Raw genomic sequence first — 26,689 nt, forward strand, 5'->3', positions numbered from 1 at the left:
AAATTATGGGAGACATTAGTGATAAACTAAGCTCTATTGTATGTCATGAAGCTTAAGAATTCTTTTCATTAGTTTCAAATCAATATCACCCATCTTTTAATTTTACAGTCTGATTTTACAATTGGTATTCATAATGAGGGCTCTCAATCATTAAAGGGTTGTAAAAATGGTAAAATCAGAGTATAGGATCAAAGGACCTTTAGAGAAGAATTCCACAAATAGCTACCACACTTTATGTAAGAGGCCAATGTTTTCCAAGTTACCATTCTGTTATGGAATAGCTTCAATTTTAAATATTCTTTTTATGGTCTAGAACCAAAATATGCTTTCCTCTCCCTGGCAATTGTTAGGGCCATTTTTGCCCTCTGAAGAAATGGGAATATTATCTTCCTATAGCTTTTCTAAAATTGGAGATTACCTATGGTATTACCATTTGTGTTTTTCATCTTCAGTGAACTGATATTTAGTTTCTTTACATGGTTTAGTATTCTGGGCCCCTTAAGTCTCTGTGATCCTTTTCTCATCTCTCTGAAATTCTGGTCTCTCTCATTATTCTTTTTAAATAGTAATGCCAGTTAAAAAGTACTGAAGATAGGGCAGCCCCGGTAGCGCAGCAGTTTAGCGCCACCTGCAGCCTGGGGTGTGATCCTGGAGACCCGGCATCGAGTCCCACGTCGGGCTCCCTGCATGGAGCCTGCTTCTCCCTCTGCCTGTCTGTCTCTCTCTCTCTGTCTCTATGAATGAATAAAAAAAAAAAAAATCTTTAAAAAAAAAGTACTGAAGATAGGGGACACCTGAGTGGCTCAGTGGTTGAGCATCTATCTTTGGCTCAAGGTGTGATCCTCAGGTCCTGGGACTGAGTCTCATATCAGGGTCCCTGCAGGGAGCCTGCTTCCCCTCTATGCCTATATCTCTGCCTCTCTCTGTGTCTCTCATGAATAAATAAATAAAGTCTTTTTTAAAAAAAACACTGAGGATACCCTGAAGAGTCAACAGTATTTTCCTTCTGTTATCTAGATTTTCATTTTACTTCTGCTTAAATAATTAGAAAGTTTTAATTACCAGTTACAATAAACTCTTGATTCACATTATAATCATGGGCAACTAAGCCCCAGCACTTTTTCAGAGACAGGGCAAAAAGATGGAAGTTTTCCTTTCCTAGTGTTCTTGATGACTGCTACAGAAACAGCTTGTAGAGAACAGCTGCTTGTTCCCCAGGAAATCTACTCAAGAATTCTGTTGTAGGGTCAACGTGATATAGTTTCAGATGATGGAGAAATAATGGGGTCAAATCTCAGGCACCACCATGGAAATTAAAAATAAAGCAAATGATTTCAGGGAGAGTTCTTACTCTTCCCCAGAATCTTCTAACTAGGGCACTTCCTATCCAATAACATGACAACTTATATGCCTAGAAGGTTAAGATCTTGCATAGAAAAACGAATGAGAAAAAAAAAAAATTTGGCCACACAAGAAGATTGGCCTGGTTACAGATTTCTCGGCTAGATCCTGCAGTGTCCTCTTGGACATCCTAAAGGCAAGGGCATTCATGGATAATGCCTTGCCATGTGATCCACCAGCCATATTGAAGGGCTCTGTGTAAAACACAGAACTCCTATCAGCAGAGAATAGATGTTTAAGTAGCTGGAATGCAGTGGGTCAAATCAGAGAGAATATCTCAAACACTAGGAACAAGCACTTGAACAGTTCTACTACTGAGGCCCACCAGAAGTGGGTAAATAAGGATTGGAACACAGGCAAACAGGACAGCAAAATGTGAGGGACAAGTGCAGACTCTAAGACTCAAGCTCATCCATTATTTAGAACTAAAAAAAAAAAAAATAACAAATAAGAAATAGACTACTTGTAGATCGATGCTATCCCCTAAAACCATGCAAAAAGAGGCAAGGGCAAGAAAAGACACATTACCTATACCTGTATGCATACTGTTGTGTATGGATGCATCTTTATTCAGATTCTAGGGGGAGGAAATTTACTACATTTTGAAATAAAATTGTTTTACAAGAGAATATTGCCACCCACCTGAAATAGAGAAATACGTCTTTTACTCAGGAGTACCTTTAACATTAACTTCAAGTAAACTAGAACAATATTAGTTTTTTTTTATTGGAAACTGTTTGTATTATTATCCTTTCAGTGTATCATTTTTAAGATAAAGTTTTGCTTTCAACATTGCACAATGGAAAACAACAATACAAACATCCCAACAATGACAGAGCAATTCAAAATGTGAACTGGATTCTTTAAAAAAAAAAGGCAAGATTCTTATTAACATGGATTTTTTTTTTCACAAGAAGTTATTTATTAGAGTTCAGCCATTCAACAAACTATACTAAAATTAAGACAAAATGTATCCAAGTGGCATATTTTCTTTATACTTGTTAGAAATACTAGATAAGGAAATCCATTAAGACAAAATGTATCCAAGTGGAATATTTTCTTTTATACTTGTTAGAAATACTAGATAAGGAAATCCACATGAATTTGTCTCTAATTTTATAAAAAGTGTTTCATGTCTTATTAAAAGTTTTAGTGTTCAGGGCAGCCCGGGTGGCTCAGCGGTTTAGTGCTGCCTTCAGCCCAGGGCCTGATCCTGGAGACCCAGGATCGAGTCCCATGTCAGGCTCCCTGCATGGAGCCTGCTTCTCCCTCCACCTGTGTCTCTGTCTCTCTGTTTCTCATGAGTAAATAAATAAAATCTTTAAAAAATAATAAAAGTTTTAGTGTTCACATCATCCTATGTTCCATTTAAGCCTCTTACCTTCTTGATGCTATGCTGTATATCTCCTTATGATATATATATCCATAATAAGAAACACTCTCATCAGTGTATGATCTTGTTTTTAGATTCAAATAAAGCATTTCAAGCACTTATAACTCATTCATCCATAGGCTGGGCCTAATAAATTTTAATTGATGCATTTTATATATGATCAAATGAAATCAAATGTTAGTTACTGAACCAATTAAAGAAATAAAGCCTTAGTTATCACTGTTCTTAAAATCATTTCAAAATATATTCAAAATTTAGCCTAGAAGCTAAGTACTTTGGCTCTGTCCCCAACTTCCTAGTTAGGTACTCAGAACACAGCTTACTTGTATGAGTCTTAATTTCTGCAAATACAGGTCTAGTACTAGAAAGTTCCTTTTATGTTCTGAGATTTTATGGTTATGCCTGAAATATTTTCACACAAAAATGGTTTCTTAATAGAGTTTTAATTTACTAAATTTAAATGTGATAATTTATTTTTTCAAGCTTTAGTGAGATATAGTTGACATATAACATTGTGTAAGTTTAATTGATGATTTGATACATGTATATATATAGTGTGTATATATATATACACATATATATGTATGTCTATGTATATATATATTTACCACATCCTTCCCACACATAATTACAATTTGTTGTTGTTATGAGGAAAATATTAAAGTTCTACCCTCGTAGCAATAAATGTGACAATTTAATGTGACATATATTAAATGAGGTTGGATTAGATTACTAGAGGAAGTTGCTAGAGGTTTTCAAGTTAAATGTTGCTTCAATGGCTTCTGTTACATTCTATATATCTTACTTTTATAATCCATCCAATAAAAATCTACAGATCATGCACTTGAAATCACCTAAGGACATGAGAGATATATATATCAAGGAAGTCATCAAGAGAACCACAAAAAATGATGGAATTGCCCCTGTGACATGCTATGATGCCAATTCATCTACAGAACAATTGTATATGTTTCTACTTTCTTGCAATGGGTCAGGCAGAAACATTTTGTAGCTGAACAGCATGCATGACACTGAAAAAAATATCATATATGTATGATTTTTTTTTTTAGATAACCTGTATAAAAGTGGTCACATATGTCTCTGTCTGGTTAAAAGCACAGAGCTGCATCCTTGATTGATCCAGTTTGGTTTTACCCCTGTGAGAAGTAAGAAGGTTAGGTACTGAAGTTTAGAAATGCAGAATGATGAAATAGTTTAGTCAACTGATTTAAACTGTTTAAAGTCACATACCTGTAAATAAAAATTAGTTATATGCTAGAAAACATATGCTATATGCTCAATGTAAAGCAGCATCTTTGAAACACAGTAATAAGACTGAGTATCATTCAACATAAATTTTAAAACACTCAACAGTCATATAACTATTAGGTGATAAGTTTAAATATTATAATGTGCTAAGGAAATCTTTTGCATTCTGCTTGCTCTTTATAAAAACCAGTTAAAAATAAGTGAATCAAAAAAAAAAAAAGTGAATCACTGACCTCTACCTCTGAAACCAATAATACATTATACATAAATTAATTGAATTTAAATAAGAAATTTAAAAATAAAAAAAAAGCGATCGTCAATTTTGGAATGAGTGACAGTAGAAGTGTATAGTTTTTAAAAAGTATATTCTAAAATTCATATTTCTTGATTAATTTTTAATTATCAAATTTATTTAATTTTGACGTTTTAAACAACATTGAAAGAAAAATGTTTCCACGGGGATCCCTGGGTGGCGCAGCGGTTTGGCGCCTGCCTTTGGCCCAGGGCGCGATCCTGGAGACCCGGGATCGAATCCCACATCAGGCTCCTGGTGCATGGAGCCTGCTTCTCCCTCTGCCTATGTCTCTGCCTCTCTCTCTCTCTCTGTGACTATCATAAATAAATAAAAATTTAAAAAAAAAATTAAAAAAAAAAAAAAAGAAAGAAAAATGTTTCCAAATTAATCAAAATATAAAGAATAAGAAACACTGGCTCAAACCTCAGACTAAAATTTCACTGTTTTTAGACACATAAACAAATCCAGTAAAGTGGAAAGATTTTTCAAATAGTTTGAAACCAATCTGCAGAAAAGAAATGGTTAATTAAGTAAAATCCTATAGGAGTCTATTTTGTTTTGTTTTGTTTTGTGTTTTTTAAGAATCTATGCAAAAAATTAGGATCAATATCAACTTATTAAGGTATAATAGTATAAAATAATTATACAGTTGTATAATTATAACTAATCCCTAAATTTTGCCAAACCAAATGCAATTCTGGAAGAAATTATTTTCTGAACTGCAATAATGAGAAGAAATCTAAATTTCCATCTTGATGAAGGCAATAACTGTTTGAGGAAAAAACTTCATAAAAAATCTAAAGAGACACCGAATAGCAACATAATTAAAACCATCGTAGAGTAAAAAGACAAAATCTTTAACCTCGCTGACTACAAATATTTAAACAGTTTTTAATCAAATCAATGCAATCAAAGGAATGCATTTCATAACAAGTAAGCACATTTAACTTTCTCCAAAGATAATGGCTTTTACAAGTGAAAAGACTGGATACTGAATAGATGAATGGGTGGTGGATTACTGAATCAGTGAATCAGGTAAGCAATATGAATGTCTGTTCTTCTTCCTGGGATTTCCTTCTCCACTGTATCCACTCAATGAAATGATCTCCATCCTTTAGGGCCTGGCTCAAATGCTACCTCCTCTGACATGCCCCCGACCTGAGACTCTTACCCAATGCATCCTCAGTGAACTGGTTTATTATTCTGTTATGGAATGTGCTTTGTTCTACTCTGTTATATTATTGAGGTAGACTATAACTTAGTAAGTCAGCATTAAGGAGGACTAGAAGCCAAATATGAACCAGCAAATGCACAATACCACTATACCAGAAATTTTGATCCTTAATTTTGAAATTTTGATGCAACATTGTAGTACATAACAGAAAATAATTATATTATTAGTCACATCTTGCCCTTCTATGGCATGTAATATGGTGCTTAAAGCGTGGAGTTTAAATTTTTAAAATACCCCCAGAAACATCAGTGACTAATCAGCATCATTTCTTAATGATGTGTTTGAGTTATCTGTAAATATACATGAATAATATCCATTTTCCTGGCTGTCATAAGGAGGAAAGTTGTATATAAAAGTGGCAAATATATACAATTTTTACTTGGTCTTTTTGGTGCTTTCTTCTTGTGGGTCTACTTCTCAAGTGTTGAGCTGCTCACTTGTCCTCTTACTTTCTGTGGTCCTTGTAGTGTAGTGGATGCTGTGCTGTACTGCACAGATCCCCCCTTTCAGGCAAGCCAGCTACCAGGAGTGTTAGGGGCTGAAGGTTCACAGTTGAGCTCTTGCATGGGAACTGTCATGCAGAAGAAGACTGCCTCACCCAAGGTTACACCTCCTCCCCTGGAAAGGTGGAGAGGGAACCTGCATTCAGTGACTCATTGTTGGGAGAATACAAAGAAAGGCCTGACCCCCTTGCTTCAATCAGGACTACTCCAAAGGGTCATCCTTGTACCTATAGGAGTTGCCCATAGGATCAGCAGAGGCATCTGCATTTTGATCTCTCCCTGTATCCAATCATCTTGCTTCCCTCACTTCTTACAGGTGTTAGGTGTTGCTCCTGAGAACACTCCCCAGTAAATCTACTACACACAGATTTCTCTCCCAGAGCTGACTCCCCATATATCGTATGCTTAACATAAATTAACACATAAGATCCTAACCTGTCCACAACTGTGACTTCTCCTCTTTACCGAGGACCTAAGTTTTTAAATATATACTGTTTGGCATCACTTGGCTATCCTCCAAGTACTTCACAAATTAAGATGTTTCCAAATTAAACTCCAAATCTACTCTACCTCCTAAATTTCTCCTCTTCCTACACATTCATTAATAGCACTGATATCTATCCAGTCTTCTAAGATAAAACCTATTGTCATGAGTCAATCTGTGTCTCCCAAAAGGGTGCTGAAGTCCTAACCCCTGGTACACTTGAATATGACCTGAAATAGGGTCTTTGCAGATACAGTTAAGATGAGGTCACTAGGAGTGGGCCTTAATCCAGTGTAAGCAGTGGCCTCAGAGGAAGAAAAGACACACACACACAGGGAGAATAACATGTGATGATAAGGAGCCACCATCAGAAGCTAGGAAAAAGCAAGGCAGGATGTTCTCTAGAGGCTTCAGACAGTATGGCTCCACCAAGACTTCCGTTTGAGACTGTTAGAACTCTAGAACTGTCAGAGAATACATTTCTGTGTATAAAGCCGAGTTTGTGATACTTTATTATGGCAGCCATGGGAAACTGATACACCTTTGGCAATGATTTACAACTCCCATATCTAGACCCTGAGGCTCTACATATTAACGTGGAAGTAATCTCAAAGTTTATCCCCACTTGCCACCATCATTCCCTTAGCTTGAGCCCTTATCAATTGTCCTTTGGATAAGTGAAATAGCTTCCCATCTTCTCCTCTTTCTTCTGGGCTGGGCTTTATTACACCCCCAAAGAAATTTTCTTTAAAAGTACAAGTTTGCTAGCAACAAGGTTAACAAAACAAGACCCTAAGTTACTCTTTCTGTTAAATAAAAAGAAACATATTTTAATCTCTTGTCATGGTACATCAAGCTGTTCACTAACTGGTTCCAATCTACCCCAGTTACCTACTACTACTTCCCACCAGGCCATTGTCATATGTATTTAATGGGCCTTTTTACATCTGGATGCTTCCACATACACTTAACTCTCTACCCCTATCAGAAAGGTCTCTCACTTACTCTGTAGAAAGAATTTCTCTTTTCTTTTTTTTTTTCTTTTTTTTTTTTTTGATAGTCACACACACACAGAGAGAGAGAGAGAGAGAGAGAGAGAGGCAGAGGGAGAAGCAGGCTCCATGCATCAGGAGCCTGACGTGGGATTCGATCCCGGGTCTCCAGGATCGCGCCCTGGGCCAAAGGCAGGCGCCAAACCGCTGTGCCACCCAGGGATCCCGAATTTCTCTTTTCCTCATAAAATCTCCCTCAAATGCCATTTCCTCTGTGAAGTATTACAATTTTTTAAAGATTAGTTATACTCTACCCTGTCTGAATATTTTGTCTAAAACCAAACTCTGTTTTAATTTTTTATATATGTTTAATTATAATCTCTGGTTTCACCATGTTTCTTCTCAAAAGCAGGGACCTTGCTTTACTCATTTTATCACTTAAGACAGTGCTGAAGTGTCAAAGACAAAGACTTATAGCCTACATTTACTGAAGAAATGAGTGCACTAATGATGTGCCTTCCTAATGTCTAGCAGGAATATAGTAACTGAAAGAACCTCAGTAAACGTGAGTTGAACAAACGAATGACACTGGTTTCTAGAAAATATTCTCTAATGTATTCCTTTGTGAGTTTCTCCCCCAATGATCAAAGTTAATGAGGGGTTTGTTTGGAATTTGGTTCCTTATGGAAGGTGAAATTTTGCATAAATATGTTTGCAGTGTTTTAAATGATGTTCTCTTGAAGAAGGGAAGTTTGATTATGTAAAATTTGAATATTTCATTGACCTCCTTTCTCCAATGACCTCAGCTAGTTCCATCACAACTTTGATATGTTTCAAAACACTAAACAACTATTAAGTAAATCTAAGTATCTGCCTTTGGCTTGAAGAGGAATGAAGGGGCATCTCTCTAGGAGGAAATCTTTACACACAATATTTCCTCTCTGCTAAGCACATAATATGAGCAAATTCACTTAAGTAGTCTTGATAAGTAGATACATTTGTCAAAAGAGCAGTAAAAAAGTACTTGGGGGTTTAGAGTCACAGTGAATAAAACAGCTTCTCTGAAAGTTTTAAGAATCTGTACTACTTTAAAATCACATGAGGCTATTTTTGTTTTTAAATATTTGAAGAAATAAATTTGGATTAATTTAATGTTTTCCTCTGAAATTTGCATATATACTTCTAAAGTCCATGTTACAATTCTATAAGCTGCTTCTTGTTTTTCATCTTTATAGCAGAGAAAGAAGTAATCTCTAGTGATAGAAAACAAAGAGAATGACTCTAATCATCTAAGAAAGAGCTCTCCATTAAAAAAAATTACTTATTTAGCTTTTTGGAGTTTTAAATTTTGAGACTTGGCATAATTGAAAAAAAAACTATACTTATGAATTCAGTTAAGCCAGATGCCAATCACATTAAATCATTACAGGTGGATGAAAAAAAATTTTTTTTCCTCAGCAACTCTTAGAACCATGCCTGGAGCATAGTAGATCTCAATAAATATTTATTGAATGAGTGGGTGCATTTCATGCTTCGTTTGAGGCTCATAATAAGGAAGCACTTCACTACTAATGGCAAAAATCTGTGCAGTGTGTTGTTAATGTTTGCTGCATGCTTAGAGGACCACAGTGTGCCTCAGGAGGAGGCTGATTTTGAAAGGGACCATTAGTTCAGTGTCTGTATTCTGAGAAGCAGCGACAAGTCTTATTCTCATGGGCCCATGGAAGATATCAGTATGTCTTTCTCAATTCTGAGAAAAACTCTTATCTTGAGAGAAATGCTGATGTTCTATTGCCAATTATTTCCTCAGAACCGTTTAAGATATTTTACTCAACACCTTATTTAAATTCATCTCTTTGGTCATCTTCTGGTAAGGAGTTTTATTATAAAAGATTTTTTCTTCATTCTGGAGTGTATATCAGGACAAGGACACTTGCCTATGTGAGATCTGATAGTAGAAGAAGATGGAAAAGTCTCCATCACGTATAATGGGAAAACAGAATGCTAGGCCATAAAAGAAAATTGTTTTGTTTTCTGTTTTGGTTTGGTTTTTTGATGGAGGTAGGGAGGAGAGGCGTCAAAGGTTAAAGATGTTGTTTCTCTCTGTTCAAAATGCAGATTCTTCAATAGGCAAAGACAAAAATAGCCTCAGCCCCTGAATAAAGAAAATGACATCTCAAAAACCTGGGTCAAAACACGCTAGGAGTGAATTTAGGTTCATTTCCCATATGCCAACTCAATCGACCACAGTGGCCACGGGGAACAGCACTGATAAGGACTCTAAAGTTGCTTTCAGACTTAGGCAAAGAGAGTTTAAAGGGTACAACCCAGAACTGGAGTTTGGAACAAGTTCCCTGGGTCTTTTACACATGAAAATTGTAAACCATTGAACTACATTCTGCTACCTCTCTTGAATTTAACCTGTAGCAGGTAACTGCTTACAGTGTATATGTGACCACTCTATACCCATAACTGTTAATCAGGGACTTACTTTCTAACAAACACGTATCTAATTATTTATCTACATCATTTACTGTTCATTAACTTGTAGCAGGGAACTACTTATAGTGTATATGTGACCACTCAAATCCATACCCATAATAACTGTTAATCAGGCACTTACTTTCCAATAGACATGTATCTAATTATTTACCTACTTTATTTACTCTTCATTACCAATTCTCTTTTGCATATAAAGAAACTAAAAAACAACAACAACAATAAGAGTGTTTTTGTAAATTGCTCAAGATCATAGAGGTAGTAAATACCAAAGCTAGAATTTAAGGCAAATCTTCTATCTCCAGAGGCTATATTCTTAAACATATCCCAAAGTAGTACTTAAGACTTAAATAACCCAAATGTACTGAATCAGGCATTACTTTCTATTGGGTGATCAAGATTTGCTTTGGACAAGGTTTATCAAGACCATGGCAATCACTATTTTAAAGATGCGTTAGGCATGAAAAAATTAGAAAGTTGCACAGGAGGGAATAAGTAGTTCAAAAATTTTGGAACTCATGTGGGAGCTGAAGATTAGGGAGGTTAGCATGGGAGGGTATTAGACACACTTCTGATAAAGAAAATCTGTGGTTTTTTAGTGATTCAAATGGAAAACCAAAATCAAGTCATAATGAGAAACATTTAAATCTTAAACATTTAAATCTCTTAGCTAGAGAGAAAGGCTATAAACATAGGGTTTCACAGTTGGTAACAGCTTAATAGTAGCTCTAAGTTACCTAACAAATTTCCTATAGATCCTGAACTTCTTTAAATCACAAACCCCCTCTGGATGCCACAGATAGTATGTTAATTCTTCAGAAGCCTGGTTCACTACCCCAGAGGAGAAATACTGGGTATTAACTCAATAGGGATGTGTGTTTAACCCTGAAGGGGACAAAGAGGGCAAGGAGGTAGAAACAGGACTGGGTCTCCTGTCATGGCTCTGTCTCTGAGCTAGGCTTATAACTGTGGATAAAGTCACTTCGTCTTACTGCTACCTTTTCAGAAAATGAGGTGCTAAATGGGCAGATCTATAAGATTCCTTTTAAAATGCTATAATTAACATAGTAAGAATAAGATTTTTGCCAGCCAAAGAGGAGATCCATTTAGGTTTTGAGTGAAGGAAAAATGACCAGGTAAGACGATTCTTCCAAATATTAAGATTCAAAGAAGTTTTGATAAACTCTGCCAGCAACCAAAGTGTCTTAACACCTGGAATCCCAAACTTATTTAGAGTCTACCAAGTAATTGTGGCTTTTCAACTCTGGTCTCCATGAACATAAAAATGAGCAATTGAACTTGTTTCCCTTTCCACATGAGACTAGGCTCAGAAGACTGTTCCTGAAAAGGGGTATGTGGAATCTAATTTCCCACCTTCAAGATGAAACAACCATATTTTTGAATTTTAGAGATAGTACTTCTTCCATTTAAAAGTTTTAAAAATAAAAAATATTTGTTCCATACTTTGTCATCTTGGAGAGAATGTCTCTAGCTACTTAGAAATACATAGTCTTAATTTATATAGTCATGTATTCACTCAGTAAGTACTGAACACTTACTATGCACTCAGCACTGCACACACACACACACACACACACACACACACACACATCGGAATGTATTTTTATTCCAAATCCATTAGAAATTCATGGAGGGCAGGTCTTAGTATAGGATTAAGCAGATAGAGGGTATGTGATAAACACCTGTCAAATACTTTCAAATGTGACCTAAAGAAAGGAGTAAAATTTTTAAGTGATACCTTGAAACTTTACAGAACTGCCATAAAACTCACATATGGTCCTTATATCCTGTATTAATGAAAACACTGTTCAATTAATAAAACAGTAAAAAACTGTTACTTTAAATATATGCAACCAGGTGTAGAGAAGGAAGATATAAAAAAGTTTTGATAAAAAGTTCCTCTTCTCAATGAGTTTAGAGTACCACTTTACACATACGATATTTTCTCCAAAAAATAAAATAAATAAAATTATTAAGGCTAAAAAATAAATTCAGGAAAAGTCATAAAATTGGGCAGGATTCAAAATGGAGAGAGTTTCTATCTCTTTGGGGAGAAATTAGGAAGGATGCAATAAGCTACTGCTTTTGAACACTCTGAGTACTGTTCTAAGCATTGTTACCCATGTTAATCCATGTAACCTTTAACCTGCCCTGTTATGTAAGGACTAATAATTTTATACATGAAGAATGTCTTAAGAACATGTATAGGATTTTGACAGAAGAAGGAAATCCCAAGCAGAGTGATGCACGAAGCACTTGGGGTGCAGAAGGAAACCAGGCAAACACTAGGGGACATGGACGGTCAGCTGATTGGGGCCATGGTGTGAAGACTTTATCCACAGCCTATAATTCAGGAGGCTTGGGGGGCCAAGCATACTTCAAAGGGGTGACAATGATTAGGATTGAACCTGAGTAAAATTAAACACGTGGCCTGGAGTAGATAGAAAATGCAGGCACAGAGACCAGCTGGGACTCTATCTGGTATGGTTTAGGCAAGAAGTAGTGAGTGCAAAGGCAAAGGTGATAAGGAGTGGTGGATTCAACAGACAGGAAACTGCATATTACTTTACGATCCATAACAAAAGGAAATGAGGGAAGCAAAGACTTAAAGGTACCTGGTGCTTTCAGATCTAGCTAAGTGAGAGAAAATCAATTATTAAGAATCAGTAAGTGTAAAACCTTAGCAGATGAACCTTCAGCAAGCTGCTGTGTAAATTCACAAACCAAAAACTAAACAAACAAAAAGAGAAACTCCTTATCAGTCTGCAATATTAGAAAGAACTTATCTTGGCAAAATTGGAAATTTCGATTGGTTTCACACTGATTAATAACATGAAACAATGGGTATGAAACAATCTTACCCCTTTGCTGTATTCACTATCTGAATCACTGCTAAGTTCCTCAGTATTCATATTTTCCAAATCGGATTCCCCCGGTGCAATCGGCACTGTCACAGTGAGGCTGGGATTATGAATAAATGATTGGCAATCACTTTCTTCCATCAAGTATTTGTCCATGCTGCTTCCAAAACCACTGATTTTCTCTTTTTCTTTGTGGAAATTGTGATCTTTGTTCATTTCAGCAAGTGTGCGGTTAGAGATACAATTTTCCTTCTTACTATTTTGATCTTCTGCTCTTCTTGTGTCTTTGGAAATCTTTGGCTTTTTGGAAAATGCTTTGAGAATAAACTCACGTAAGGTTTGTTTCACATAATTTACTCCCTTCTTAATTCTAGCCACTGCAATCTGGAGGTTGTTTGCATCAGTGTCTTCTTCGATTGCTGTAAGATTGTCTGAGCTAAATGAGCTCAATAATAAAGCCAGAAATAGGTTGAGGACCTACATCAGGATGGGGATGGAGTGTGGAAAAATAAGGAAACAGAACATAAAAAAGAAAATTAGCATATTTTTTCTGAAATACAGGCCCAAATCCAAACCAGGATTAAAGATCCCTGCACTTCTTCCCACAGAGAGAACATGTGATGGGTTAGAGAAGATGCTAGATTCCTCACCACTATCCTCTCCTATCACATATCCTAGCTCCTGGGAACTCTGGGGAGCAGAGGTCAGCCATGCCCAAGAAGGACTCAGCATGAGGAGCAAAGAGACGCTCTCTTCCCTATTATTATATCATTTTTAAGTTCATCTGCAGCAGGAGTCACTTAGTCAAATTCTTTTTCATGGTATAAAAAGCCCTCCTAATGTGTACCTGTAATTAATATTTGTCACCTGTAAGAAAAAGGTAGAACAAGAAAATTATGACAAGAGCCAATTGTGCTGAAGTAACCTATGCCAAGCTCTGTGTTCACTTTTCCCAGAAGATAAATGCCAGTTTGTTGCAACAAATGGAACATATAATACTTGCAAAGCTCCTGCAATAAAATATTCTGTCCATGAATTGTGCCAGCTTGCAACTTAATGAGGCTTTTAAAGCATACAAAAGGACCTGCCCACTGAACCAATTCAACTGAGATAATGGCATTATGACTGAATGGCCTCATGCCAATATTTGGCCCTAGAAGAAATAATAAAAAAGGACAGGACAACTCCTAAAATCCTATTTGTGTACAAAACAATTTGTTTTGCCTCCCTGAGGTAGGGGTCTACGTGGTCTCGACATTGTAAAAACAGAAACGAAAACAAAAACAAAATCTCACAGAGGGTTGAAAGTATTTAAATTATATTTAAATGTTGTTTATATAGGAAACAAAAACGTAACTGAAATACCCTTTCATGTAAGACTCTTCATGAACAAAAACATCTACCTTATTAAAATAATCAAAATTAGGTCAAATCGAAGATAAAAGATTTATGCCTGAATTTGGTCCCACCTAAAACAATTTTTTTCAGACATGTAAGTACAAGAGCACAGGTTAAAAATGTCTATGTAAATATGTTTGATTTAAGAGAAGAGTTTGACAGGGAGCAAAGAGAAAAATCACAGAAAGCAATTGTGATAAAACACTAAGGAACTCTGAACTCTACTTTCAATTTGGTCTTTTTTGTCAATGAGAAAATATATTTCATTATGAGATACATGTTTGTTTGTGTCTAAGTTTTAACCAGAATGTTGATGAGAAGGCAAGGGCTCATTCTATAGCTTTAGTCTCCCTAATCAATGCAAATGTTAATAGATCTTTTTTCCTTTCAAATTTGTAATTAACTTAATTTTTCCACATTTAGTGAGATATAATTGTTATAAAATGTTGCATAAGTTTAAAGTGTACAACATGTTGATTATATATTGCAAAATGATTACCACCACGATGTTAAGGAACACCTCCATCATGTCAAATAATTACCTTTTTTTTTTTTTTTTTGGTAGTGAGAACATTTAAGATCTCTCTTTCTTTCTTTCTTTCTTTCTTTCTTTCTTTCTTTCTTTCTTTCTTTCTTTCTTTCTTTCAGATTTTATTTATTTGTTCATGAGAGACACATGGAGAGAGGGAGAGACACAGGCAGAGGGAGAAGTAGGCTTCCCGCAGGGGAATGTGGGACTCAATCCCAGGACCCCAGGATCATGACCTGAGCCAAAGGCAGACACTCAACCACTGAGCCACCCAGGCATCCTTAAGATCTATTTTCTTAGCAACTTTCAAGTATATAATATAGTATTATTAGCTATAATTACCATGCTGTAAACAAGATTCCTAGAGTTTATTTATTTTGTAGCTGGAATTTTGAACTTTGACTGTCCTTTCTCATTACCCTTCATTACGCCGCTAGTTATCATTACATTCTGGTCTCTGTTTCTGTGAGTGTGGCTTTTATAAGATTCCACATATTTCAATAATGTGCTTCTTTTCTGTCACATCATTTTTTTTAAGATTTTATTTATTTATTCATGAGACACACACACACACACATAGAGGCAGAGACACAGGCAGAGGGAGAAGCAGGCTCCATGCAGGGAGCCCGACGTGGGACTCCCCTATCTCCAGGATCATGCCCTGAGCTGAAGGTGGCGCTAAACTGCTGAGCCACCCGGGCTGCCTTGTCACATCATTATTAAGGATAATAACAATAACTTTCATTCCATCAAAAATCATAATAAGACTCTACTATTTTATCAAAATCTACTGGTATCACAAATGAAAATGAAATCCCTTCTGTATCACACATCCGTTATCAGATTAAGCAGGGAAAGACATTAATAAAATATATGTTTGATTCAACATCATTTTGATTATTGTTCTTTCTTATTGTTTTTAACCATTTTAACTAATTGGTAGTAAAATGAACTAAGGAAAAAGTAAAAAAAATGAGAGATCTGTTTAGTATGTAACTCATACACAGAGGACTGTATCAGAAACATAAATTTTTGTTTTTCTTTTTAGATTCTAATTATTATTATTATTATTATTATTATTATTATTGGTAATTCCTTAACAAAGAGTTGGTTATCTGTTTTGTGAATTATATTTCTCTTGTCTTTCACTATTACTAGCAAATCATGAATAAATATCATCATGAGTCAGTCATTACCAATTCTATATGATTAAACATTCCCCAAGATATCCCAGCTGTTTTTAACTATGAACTCATATTGCTTTTCAAAATAAACCATTGCTCTCACACTTGTGTTCATGCTTAAATATTACTTAACATATTATTCAAAGGCCCACTTCAAAATTCTTTGAGTCACTATTTAGAATTTCCCTCATTTTCTACTGTGTCAAGAGCATTTATTTTTGCCTCACTGCTAGCACTTACCACTTCTTCCTTATCTGATAATTTTGTGTACCACTTTCCTATGTCCATAGATTGTAAGTAACTTGAACATGGACTAACTCACAGGTATATATCTTTAATCCATCCTGCAATATCCAAATACATTTCCTTTCACAGAGAAAGCAATACAAATATTTAATGAGTAATTCGAGAATGTTCAAAGAATTCCCCTTACTTCACACATCCCTGAGTGAGTACTAAATATTAAAATTAGTTGTGACTAACAGCTTTGGTATGATATGTTTTGACATCCTATATCTTACAGAAAGCTACATTTTGATATTTTCATGGCAAAATTTTTAAGAAGTATACAAACAAATCACATTATAGGAGCTTATGAATACAAATGTTAAATTCAGAAGAACTGGATAGAGAACATACATTTTATTTCATCTTGGAAGGGATTTATAAGCCTGTATAAAGCTAGAAAATTTATTACTACAACAACTAAAGGATGATCAGTAATTACTGATCTCAGAATTCTAACTCATGGTGTCTATATGTTGTGCAGTAATGGCCTAGAATTTAGATTGCATAATTTACTCTGAATATATCTAGCCACTTAAAGGCACAAAACAGTACCATTTAATATGTGATTTGATGAATGTAGCTCTGAATTACTTTTGACATGGGGGCTTCAAGGACAAAAAAAATTAGCAACTTATTTTCAAGTCAGTAGAAAGTAAAAGTGCTAACCATATAGTTGTGTCTATACCCCACTCCCAGGATTCCTAGTAAGGAGTCTGATGCCAAGCTGACAAACTAAACCAAGTCAACATGGTGGCTTTGAAAATTGAAGTGAGTCATGAAAGAGCATCTTATCCCAATTTTCTGTTTGTAAGCCTGAAAGTTTTCACCAATAAGTAGGTAAACAAACAAACAAACAAAAAAACAGAGAAGGAGTACAAACCAAGCAAACACTCTTGGAGAAGTAGATGTTCAATTGTGAAAGAGTTGCTACAGAGCAGTGGAGGGCAAATTTTTTCTATAAAGAGCGAGATAAAAAATATTTTGACCTCTGTAGGACATAGAATCTCTGTGGCAACTATTCAATTTTGTCACTGCAGAGTAAAACAGACATAGACAATAAGTCAGTGAATTAGCATGTCTGTATTCTAATAAAATTTTCCTTACAGAGCCTGAAATTTTCATATAATTTCTATGTGTCACGAAATATTATTTTTCCTTTTATTTTTTTAAATCATTGAACGAATATAAAAACAAAAAAACATTCCAAGCTCGCAAGGTCATACAAAAACAGGCAGTATGTATGCTGGATTTGGCACATGAGCCATAGTTTCTTGATCCTTGCTATGGTTGGTTGTGTTATTACATATGACTGTACAGCAATGGGACCAGTCCTTTCAATTGCTTTGTTCCATTATAACCTCATTTTTGTTATTGTAATTTAATCATATTCTATTTACTAGTATAACTTGATATTTGAATGGACTTTTAAGAGACAGGAAAACCACAGATTTAATTCATGTGACATCACTATCAAAATGAGAGAATATAAAGTAGAAAACTTCCCATTAAAATAAATATTGTGAAGGGGTGCCTGGGTGGCTCAGTTGGCTAACTGTCCAACTCTTGGTTTTGGTTCAGGTCACAATCTCACGGGTTGTGAGATTGAGCCCTGCATCGGACTTCATGCTTAGCAAGGAGTCTGCTTGAAGATTCTCTCCCTCTGCCCCTCCTTCCCTGCACATGCTCCCTCTTTTTCTCTCTCAAATAAATATTTTTAAAAATACAATAAATAAAACAAAATTTGTGAAAAATACAAATATAGGTTATCTGTCAGGGAAATTGAAACAATATTTCATTTTCTTTTCTGTACTTTCCTATATTAAAATGAGCAATATTCTATTACAATTAATAGTTTCAGGTATAATTAATCCTAAAATTATAAAATAACAGATCTGATAAGATCATATAACAATTTTCTATGCAGAATTTTAAATGTGTGAATATCTGATTACGTACCACTAGGTTTCCAATGACCATGACCATCATGTACACAATAAGGCACATGGCTTGACCAGCGACCTCCATACAGTCCCACATGGTTTCTATCCACTCTCCACACAGCACACGGAAGACAATTAGGAAAGAGTGGAAGAAGTCATTCATGTGCCAGCGTGGGAGTGTACAGTCTTCATTGATCTTGCAGACACATTCTTTGTAGCTCTTACCAAAGAGCTGCATGCCGACCACGGCAAAAATGAAGACGATGATAGCCAACACCAAGGTGAGGTTGCCCAGAGCCCCCACTGAGTTGCCGATGATCTTTATCAGCATATTCAGTGTTGGCCAAGACTTTGCTAGTTTGAAAACTCGAAGCTAAAAGGAAACACAATGCTTAACATTAATTATTATGAAAAATGTTCAATGTTTCCAATCTTGAGTTTTGTTCCAAATTTTAAATTCTAAAATATTATCATTATTAACTAAAATTGATTATTTCTATTTTTTTACTTTCAGCTATTTTCAATATTTCTATTATTTTGTTATGCTTGCCACAATATAATTACTACACATATATTTGCAGGAAGTTCAGGATTGCTATAAAAGCCTATTATTATGGTTTCAGATATTATTCCCTTTATTATTGATAATTTATCCTTAACTCTATCTTCTGATACTTTAAAATTTTTTAAAATTTTGAATATAGTCTGATACTTTTATCTACTTTTTCAGCCTGACGTAGGGATAAAGCCCAACATGTTAGAGAAAAATGCTTTTAAGTCTTTACATTTTTATATTTTTGATATTAGATAACAATCATTTTGGGGACAATAATTTGACTTTTAGTTATCAAACCCATAAAGTAATGATCATACTGTAGGAGCTGAAATTCTGTAAACCATAAGCTTCTTAATGTGAAATAAATTATTGCCTACTGGCAAAGAAATATTTTCTTTACCTACTTCTATTATACTAGTATATACAACTGAATGTCTTCAAGATCCTAAAATTAATTCAATTACGACTATGTCTTCAAGACGCTAAGATAAAAATATTCATGTGATTTTTGAGCTCTTTAGGAGCTTTTCTTATGGAATGAAATTGATTATACTAGATAGCAAGACCTAATCTTGTCTTTTGATTCAAACCTCCAATCTTATATGTGGAATATAATAGTAAGGTTGGTTTATATTTACCAATCTGAATGATCGCAGAACTGACAGTCCTTCCACATCTGCTAGAAAAAGCTCCACTAAACTTAAAGTCACAATAAGGCTGTCAAAAATGTTCCATCCTACTTGGAAATACTCATATGGATCCATGGCAATTAGTTTTAAAACCATTTCAGCTGCAAAGATCCCAGTGAAGACCTAAATGAGAAATACAACATTTTTTTCTAGTATTCTTAAAAGCATGGAATCAAAGTAATGATGATTATGACTATTTGTTTAGCATCTCTGTGCTTTAGTCAATGTACCAGATCCTTTACAAATGTATATAATTATCTCATTTAGTCCCATAAACTTGGTGATACTATTTCTATAGCTATAATACAAGCATTACAGAGTTAAAAAGCTCTAACTCCTGTCTGCTCTCATCATCTTTAGACAGCATTTTATTTTTTTAAAGATTTTTTAAATTTTTTATTTCTTTATGAGAGACACACAGAGAGAGGCAGAGACATAGGCAGACAGAGAAGCAGGTTCCCTGGGGGTAATCCAATGCAGGACTCAATCCCGGGGTCCCGGGATCATGCCCTGAGCCAAAGGCAGACACTCAACCAAGGAACCACCCAGGTGTCCCTAGACAGTATTTTAGAAGAGCATATAAGAATTCCATATAAATAGGGGTACATGGGTGGCATAGTCGGTTAAGTGTACAACTCTTGGTTTCGGTGTAGGTCATAATTTCAGGGTCACGGATCTCATGGTTGTGAGATCAAGCCTCCCATTGGGCTCTGCACCCAGGGCAGAGTCTACCTGAGATTCTCTCTCCCTCTCCCTTTGCCCTTCCTGCTCCTGCTCTCTCTCTCTCTCATTCTCTCTCACATAAATAAAAAAAAAAATCTTAAAAAAATTCCACATAAATAAAACTATGACAATTAACACAGTCACTTTTTGGAAAAAAAAAGTTATGAGGGTCAATAAGTTATTCTGGAAGAAAATGAAAAGGAAGTATAGATGGATACTGAAATTTTGAGCCAGTCTTTTTGTCTGGTCTGACGACTGCTAAGTTAATAGAGAATATGTTGACTCACTCTTTAAAGATTTATCAGTAGAATAGGAAAAAGTATTTAATTGACACAGTGGGAACTAAAGTAAGACTTCCAAAGCTTTGACACAAAAGTGCATCACAAAACATCATTAATTCATGACACTGGTATCAAAGGATTGACTTAAAAAGAAAACAGTAAAGGACTTGTTTATGAATCATTCAGATTTGATTTGACTCAAAGAAGCTGACCCAAGAAGGCTCAAAGGGAAATGGTGAAGTCTTTAAGTGCTGCGTCAATTAAAAAAAAAATGCAACATCAAGAAGACAAGCAGGAAGTACCCACACTTAGGGTTGTGGCAAGAGATAAGAAACAGGATAAATTCTTTTGAGGTTCACAGTGATATAGTCAACTCAGCAAGAAGGTACTGATTTTCATGATCTGTGCCTCCACCAATTAGAAACAAGACAGTCCTTTTTTTTATTAAAATTTTGCTACTTAACATACAATGCAATATTGACTTCTAGAATAGAATTCAGTGATTCGTCACTTATATACAACACCCAGTGCTCAACACAAGTGACTTCCTTACTACCCATCACCCATCTAGTCCTGTCTTTTTCCAAAGAGAAACAGAAGGGAAGAAGAATGCTACCTCAGAGAGCACATGTGGTACATATAACTCAACTAAAAATATATGGGAAAGAAGTGTGACTCAGAAACAAACTCTTTGGCTTCAAAGATCAATTGGTATGGGATTGTGGCAAAAGTAAAATGTTCTGACAGACATTCACAAAGACATCCAGAATCATTCACAATTTATGAAGAGTCATAAACTGGGACCCTCTGGCCATGAAATAGAACTTCTGTCTGCTTCACACTGATTCTCACAAACTAGCACTTATCATTTGCCTTAAGGCATTAATTAAGTAAAAATGTGACCAGCCCTGCACATTTAAGAGATCACTCTGGCACCCATTTTCCTAATAGGATCCTATATCTTCCTGAAGCATAGTGCCCTGTGTCTTCTGTGTCCAGTTCTCCCATTTTGGTTTCTTGGTATCCATCTTCTTAAGGCTTCCTTCTGCTAATTGATTTACAGCATGATTATGATTAATAGTAACAGTAATGATAGGTTTAATTTGTTAATGACTTATGATATACCACACCAATGTTAACTAGAAAGTGTTTAATCCTCTTAATAGTATGATAAATGAAGTGTTATTATTATAAATAATGAATCATTTTTCTAATTTAACAAATGATATTTTATAAATGAGAAAATTAAAGATTATAGAGATTAACACGTTTGTTAAAGGTCATACAACCAGTAAGAGGCAGAATCAGAAGTCAAATCCAGGACTTTGGGAAAGGCCCAGATACTTCACTTGTATGTCAAAACAAACCATCCATAGTCTTTCTGAAAATATGTGGAGAATGTACTCACAAGGCAGCTGCTATGTAATTATAAAATGGATAAGAAAGTATCAAATTTTCAGACTGTTACTTCAAAGAGATATGCCAGCAGAAAAGAAAAACATGCTATCAACTCCCAAGATGGTGAGTGACCCTCTTTGGAAATAGTATTGTTACAGACCTCTGAATCTCTGCAAAGTCACTTAAAATAGTATCACCAGAAAGTTGACTCGGTACAATGATTCATACTGTGAATTCTGGATATTGACTCGGTACAATGATTCATACTGTGAATTCTGGATATGGATAATTATGTAATTACATATCCATATGACGTAAAAAATAAAGAAATGACAGTCATGACAATCAGAGAACTATGGGTATATAACATGCATTAAGAGACTCACCAAATTTCCCACAGTAAGTACATTTTTGAATTCATCAGTCATTGGGTGATGCTCCATAGCCATAAACAATGTGTTTAAAACTATGCAAATGGTAATAGCAAGATCTACAAAAGGATCCATGACAATAAAATAGACAAGCTTTTTGAATTTTATCCAATATGGAGAACAATTCCAGATCAAGAATGTGTGTGCAAATCTATACCACCAAGGTGGACATTTTTGTCTGGACTCTTCAAGTTCTGGGGGAAAAAACAGCAGAAAACAGTAAGTCCAATCATTTATTTATTTTATTCCTAACCAGGTACAAATCAGCACTACTCCAACACTGAAACAAATTTTCTGTTTACAAATTTACAAATTTAACAGTGCTTCTTCTATGAAAGCTTAGCATAGGGCAGCCCTCGTGGCTCGGTGGTTTAGTGCTGCCTTCAGCCCAGGGCCTGATCCTGGAGACCTGGGATCGAGTCCCACATTGGGCTCCCTGCATGGAGCCTGCTTCTCCCTCTGCCTGTGTCTCTGCCTCTCTCTCTTTCTCTCTCTCTCTCTGTGTCTCTCATGAATAAATAAATAAAATCTTTAAAAAAAGAAAGCATAGCATATTACATAGAAAATCTTATATTACCAATGTTCATTTACTAGAGAAAGTATAAGTTAGGGGAAGGCAATGAAATTAATGACTTAAAGCAGATACAGGCAACTCCCTGAGAAACATATACCTAACATGCGATGGGAAACAGGAGAACCTATGTTTTCTTAATGGAGAAGTATATATTTTCCACCAATATATATCCCTTCACAGGTGAAAACGATCTCAGAACCAAAAGACTAGAAATAACTTATGGAGTGACTCATTCAATAGATATGTCATGCCGTGAGCCCTTTCATTTCTTACCATTAAGTTTAAGAGGTGGGTGGAAACTTTGTTTGCCATCATGGTATTTTTGGGTATGAGGTGGCAATCTATGGACGAGGTGGGACCTCTGGGGCATGTTGTAGGGGGTGAGGGTGGGAGCCAGCACATTTTAAAAGTTGCCATCCTTAATTCTCTTCTCAATGCATCTCATGGTCTAACCACTATTGTTTCCATTATGTTCTCTGAATTGCTTTCTTAATGTCTTTTCATCATAATCTGGATAGATGTTAGATCACATATTATCATTTTATAATTTTACTGAATATGCTCAGGGATAGCCATTTATAGACATCTGGAAGTATGTATTATTTTCTTGCATATTAGAGAGATGATAATTTCAGAGAGACTAGTTTAAATTTCTAAGACTATATAGTGAGAACCACACAGCCCTAGGTTAGCCTAGATTTCTTCATTAATAACCATTGAGCTATTTATCTTTGCGAAGTCCTATCACTCAATGTCTTTAATCACAGAAAACTTTATCAACTTTTTGAGCACATAAAGACCATTCCATTAGTATCCATTGGTTATCTTTACTATTGTTTATAATCAATTTTTATTCTTTGAATTCTCCCTAAGAACTTCATATACCTATTTAAGACTGAGCAGGATTTATCTAAATTCTGTTTATAAAAATCTGTATGGGTAAGTAAGCGAGTATTATTACATACCTTCTACAGTGTTTGTTAATATGCTTACTCTACTCATCGCTCTTTGTCTCAGATTTGGATCATTCAACATGTCTTCGGAAAGGAGATAAGAACTGGAACGTCTTTTCTTGTGTATTTGATTAGTTGTACCCTGAAAGAAAAAAAGATGATTACTTAAAGTTCTAAGAATAGAATTCTAATAAATTATAGGTGTAGAATAAAATCTTGCTTAGGTAGTTGTAGTTCTTAAATAAAAGTAGAGACTAGGTTGCTGGGTTGGAATCATAGCTCTGCTACTCATGGGTATGTATAACTGGAGAGTTACTTAACTCCTGTCTCTGTTCTAGTATTGGTAAAATGGAGATAATCATAGTACTTGCCTCATATTCTTACTTTGAGGATTAAAAGAATTAATGCTTAGAAAAATAAAAAATAAAACAAGTTGTTTTGTTGTTACAATCATGTTTATCATCTATTTTTCTGGGTCTTTAATTTGTTCAGATAGTTTTACCATGTAAGAGTCCTACATGAAAACAGCTAGACATGTACTGCAGTGATGCGTAGTAAAGGGGCAGAGCCTCAGTTTTCTCTGATAAATTTCTGTAATTATTCTTTGTTGAGGTAATAGCATTAATGGTGGTGACTGTAATGGTTGTCTCATATTTTGCTCTGAGTATGATGATAAATGACTCCATTTGAAAAGCACAATGGGGACTGGTGGGAACTAGAGCAAAATGGAGAATGTAAGCTCCATCTAAAAGAGGTGACCACTGTTCTGCTCTAAAGCATTGTTGCCATGCAGGAATATGAGCTCAATCTTACCAGGTACACTCACTTTTGTGTGAAAATGTCTTATTTTTAAATCTTGGCAACCAATTCAAAGTTAAAACAGTATCCTGGTTCCGTGCAGGCCAATAATACACACACATACACACACCACTCACACACATATATACACACAAACAACTATACAACTCTATATGTATATCACATATCTATCTGCTTTGTTGTAGCATGTATTTATATGCACTTTACGAGCATATAAACATGGTTCTAGAGTTTTAATGTTGTATAGTTGTTTGGATATAGTTATATATGTGTGTATCTCAAAACATGGACACATGGGCATAATATCTGCATATGTGTCTGTATGTGTATGTGCAGACATGCACACATACATATCTGCAGGTAGCTTTTCATAGAGATCAGATACAATCTCTGATTTACTGACTTCCCAGAAACAGCAATTTTTCTACCAGTCAAATGAGAGTAACAAATCCTTTTTCATGTAGACATGTTTTAGTTGTCAAGGTTATATTATTTGTCATGCATTTTTTTCATCTGTACATTTTTGCCACACTATTACGTTTACTGCATTTCTGTTGAATCTTAGAGTATCCAGTTTCATATTTTGTTTCAGGATTTATGGTAACACTGATTTTCCTATGGTAAAAGTAAGGTCTTAAAACATTTTATTTAAAGGTATGAAATATCACAAAAATTTGATATAAATTATATATTTCACAGATAATATGTCATTGAAAAGAAAAACACAGCAAAGATCTGGTTCCATAGAAATTTAACATGCTCATTTGATAAGGAAAAATATCTTGACAGAAGGGCCAAAGCTGTATCATGCAAGCATAGAGGTCACACGTTACCTAAAAGCACATGCGTTCATTCCAACTGAAATATGTTTGTGGCCATGACTTTGATGGAACTTTATTCTCAAGAAAAATACTATATCATCTGAAAATATAAATATATGAATAAGCAGCATGGGTTCAAAGCTTGTTAGGCTAGTCGAAACTCCTGCTGATATTTAGTAATGCAATGTAACATAGTGAGTGGTCTAAAGAGGTCTAAAGAGACCTGGAAACTCCAGAAACCAGAAAGATCTCTTTTAAGCCTAATCAGACTCTTTTGCTAACCAATTACTTCTAAACTCTTGAAATTGTTTCTTTGGACTAGTTGTTTTGTTTTTGCTTTTATGCATGTATATTCGTATTAGTGTATGCAGTATATTAGTTTTTTATTCATAGACTCCAGACAAAATAAGTTTTTTTTAAATGAAAACAGTAATTTTCACTTATGTATGGGGAAAAAGCATAGCTATTCTAAATTATTTCTGAGTTAAGAAGTCTACCACACATTGGAGAGACAGCAAAAGTGTGGTGGGTTAAAAGCACAAGCTCTGAAACAGAGGGTCTTTGTTTGAATTTCAGGACTACTATATATATTAGCTGAATGAACTTGAGCAAGCTGCTTTACTTCTCTGTGTCTTTGTTTCCCCCTTCCTAAAACAGGAATCATATATACCACTTTATAGGGCCATTGTGAATATTGAACACACATTTGCTATTATTACTACTATTTTTAAAACTCAATATTCCTTGCACAAGGTATAAACAGTATCTTGAACAAGGTATCAGTAGGTGGCAAATAATCAAAACTTCCTTACAAAAATGAGACCTATTATCAACTGATAAGATCAGCATGATCAATGCATTTCCTGTGTTGATACATTTGCATGTATGTCTTTTATACATTGTTTTGTACAGGGATGGTTTATAATATCCAAGTATAATATCAATAGATAAATTCCTTTTTAAAAAAATGGAGTTTCAAATATCTTTGCATTAGACATCTACAGCATACAGTATGCAAATTATGTTAATGAGTTAACGGTGTGTTTCTAGAGTAGAGGTATTGCAAAATGCAGAGCCATTCACAGGACCAGAGAAGGTCCCACTAGCAGAGACTGAGTGATGCAAGAATAAAGGCCGAGCCATGCCTGAGCTA

General features: G+C 35.1%; 1 protein-coding gene across 9 annotated transcripts in view; it reads right to left on the reverse strand.

Annotated features, from left to right (window-relative positions):
- The window catches only part of LOC112668030 (sodium channel protein type 1 subunit alpha), a 277,785-nt gene that overhangs the window by 227,553 nt on the left and 23,543 nt on the right, over positions 1 to 26,689 (reverse strand). For 8 of the 9 annotated variants that reach the window (XM_049106362.1, XM_049106363.1, XM_035698427.2 and 5 more), the window contains 5 exons: positions 23,909 to 24,038; positions 22,325 to 22,563; positions 19,486 to 19,659; positions 18,308 to 18,664; positions 12,953 to 13,429 (listed from right to left, as the gene is read on the reverse strand). In XM_049106362.1, the coding sequence (XP_048962319.1) occupies positions 12,953 to 13,429; positions 18,308 to 18,664; positions 19,486 to 19,659; positions 22,325 to 22,563; positions 23,909 to 24,038 (1,377 nt within the window). Of the gene's footprint in view, positions 1 to 12,952; positions 13,430 to 18,307; positions 18,665 to 19,485; positions 19,660 to 22,324; positions 22,564 to 23,908; positions 24,039 to 25,548; positions 26,683 to 26,689 lie in introns of those variants that run through there. The other variant, XM_049106368.1, reaches the window with a different exon arrangement.

This window comes from Canis lupus, chromosome 36 (assembly GCF_003254725.2).
Source record: "Canis lupus dingo isolate Sandy chromosome 36, ASM325472v2, whole genome shotgun sequence".
Lineage (NCBI taxonomy): Eukaryota > Metazoa > Chordata > Mammalia > Carnivora > Canidae > Canis > Canis lupus.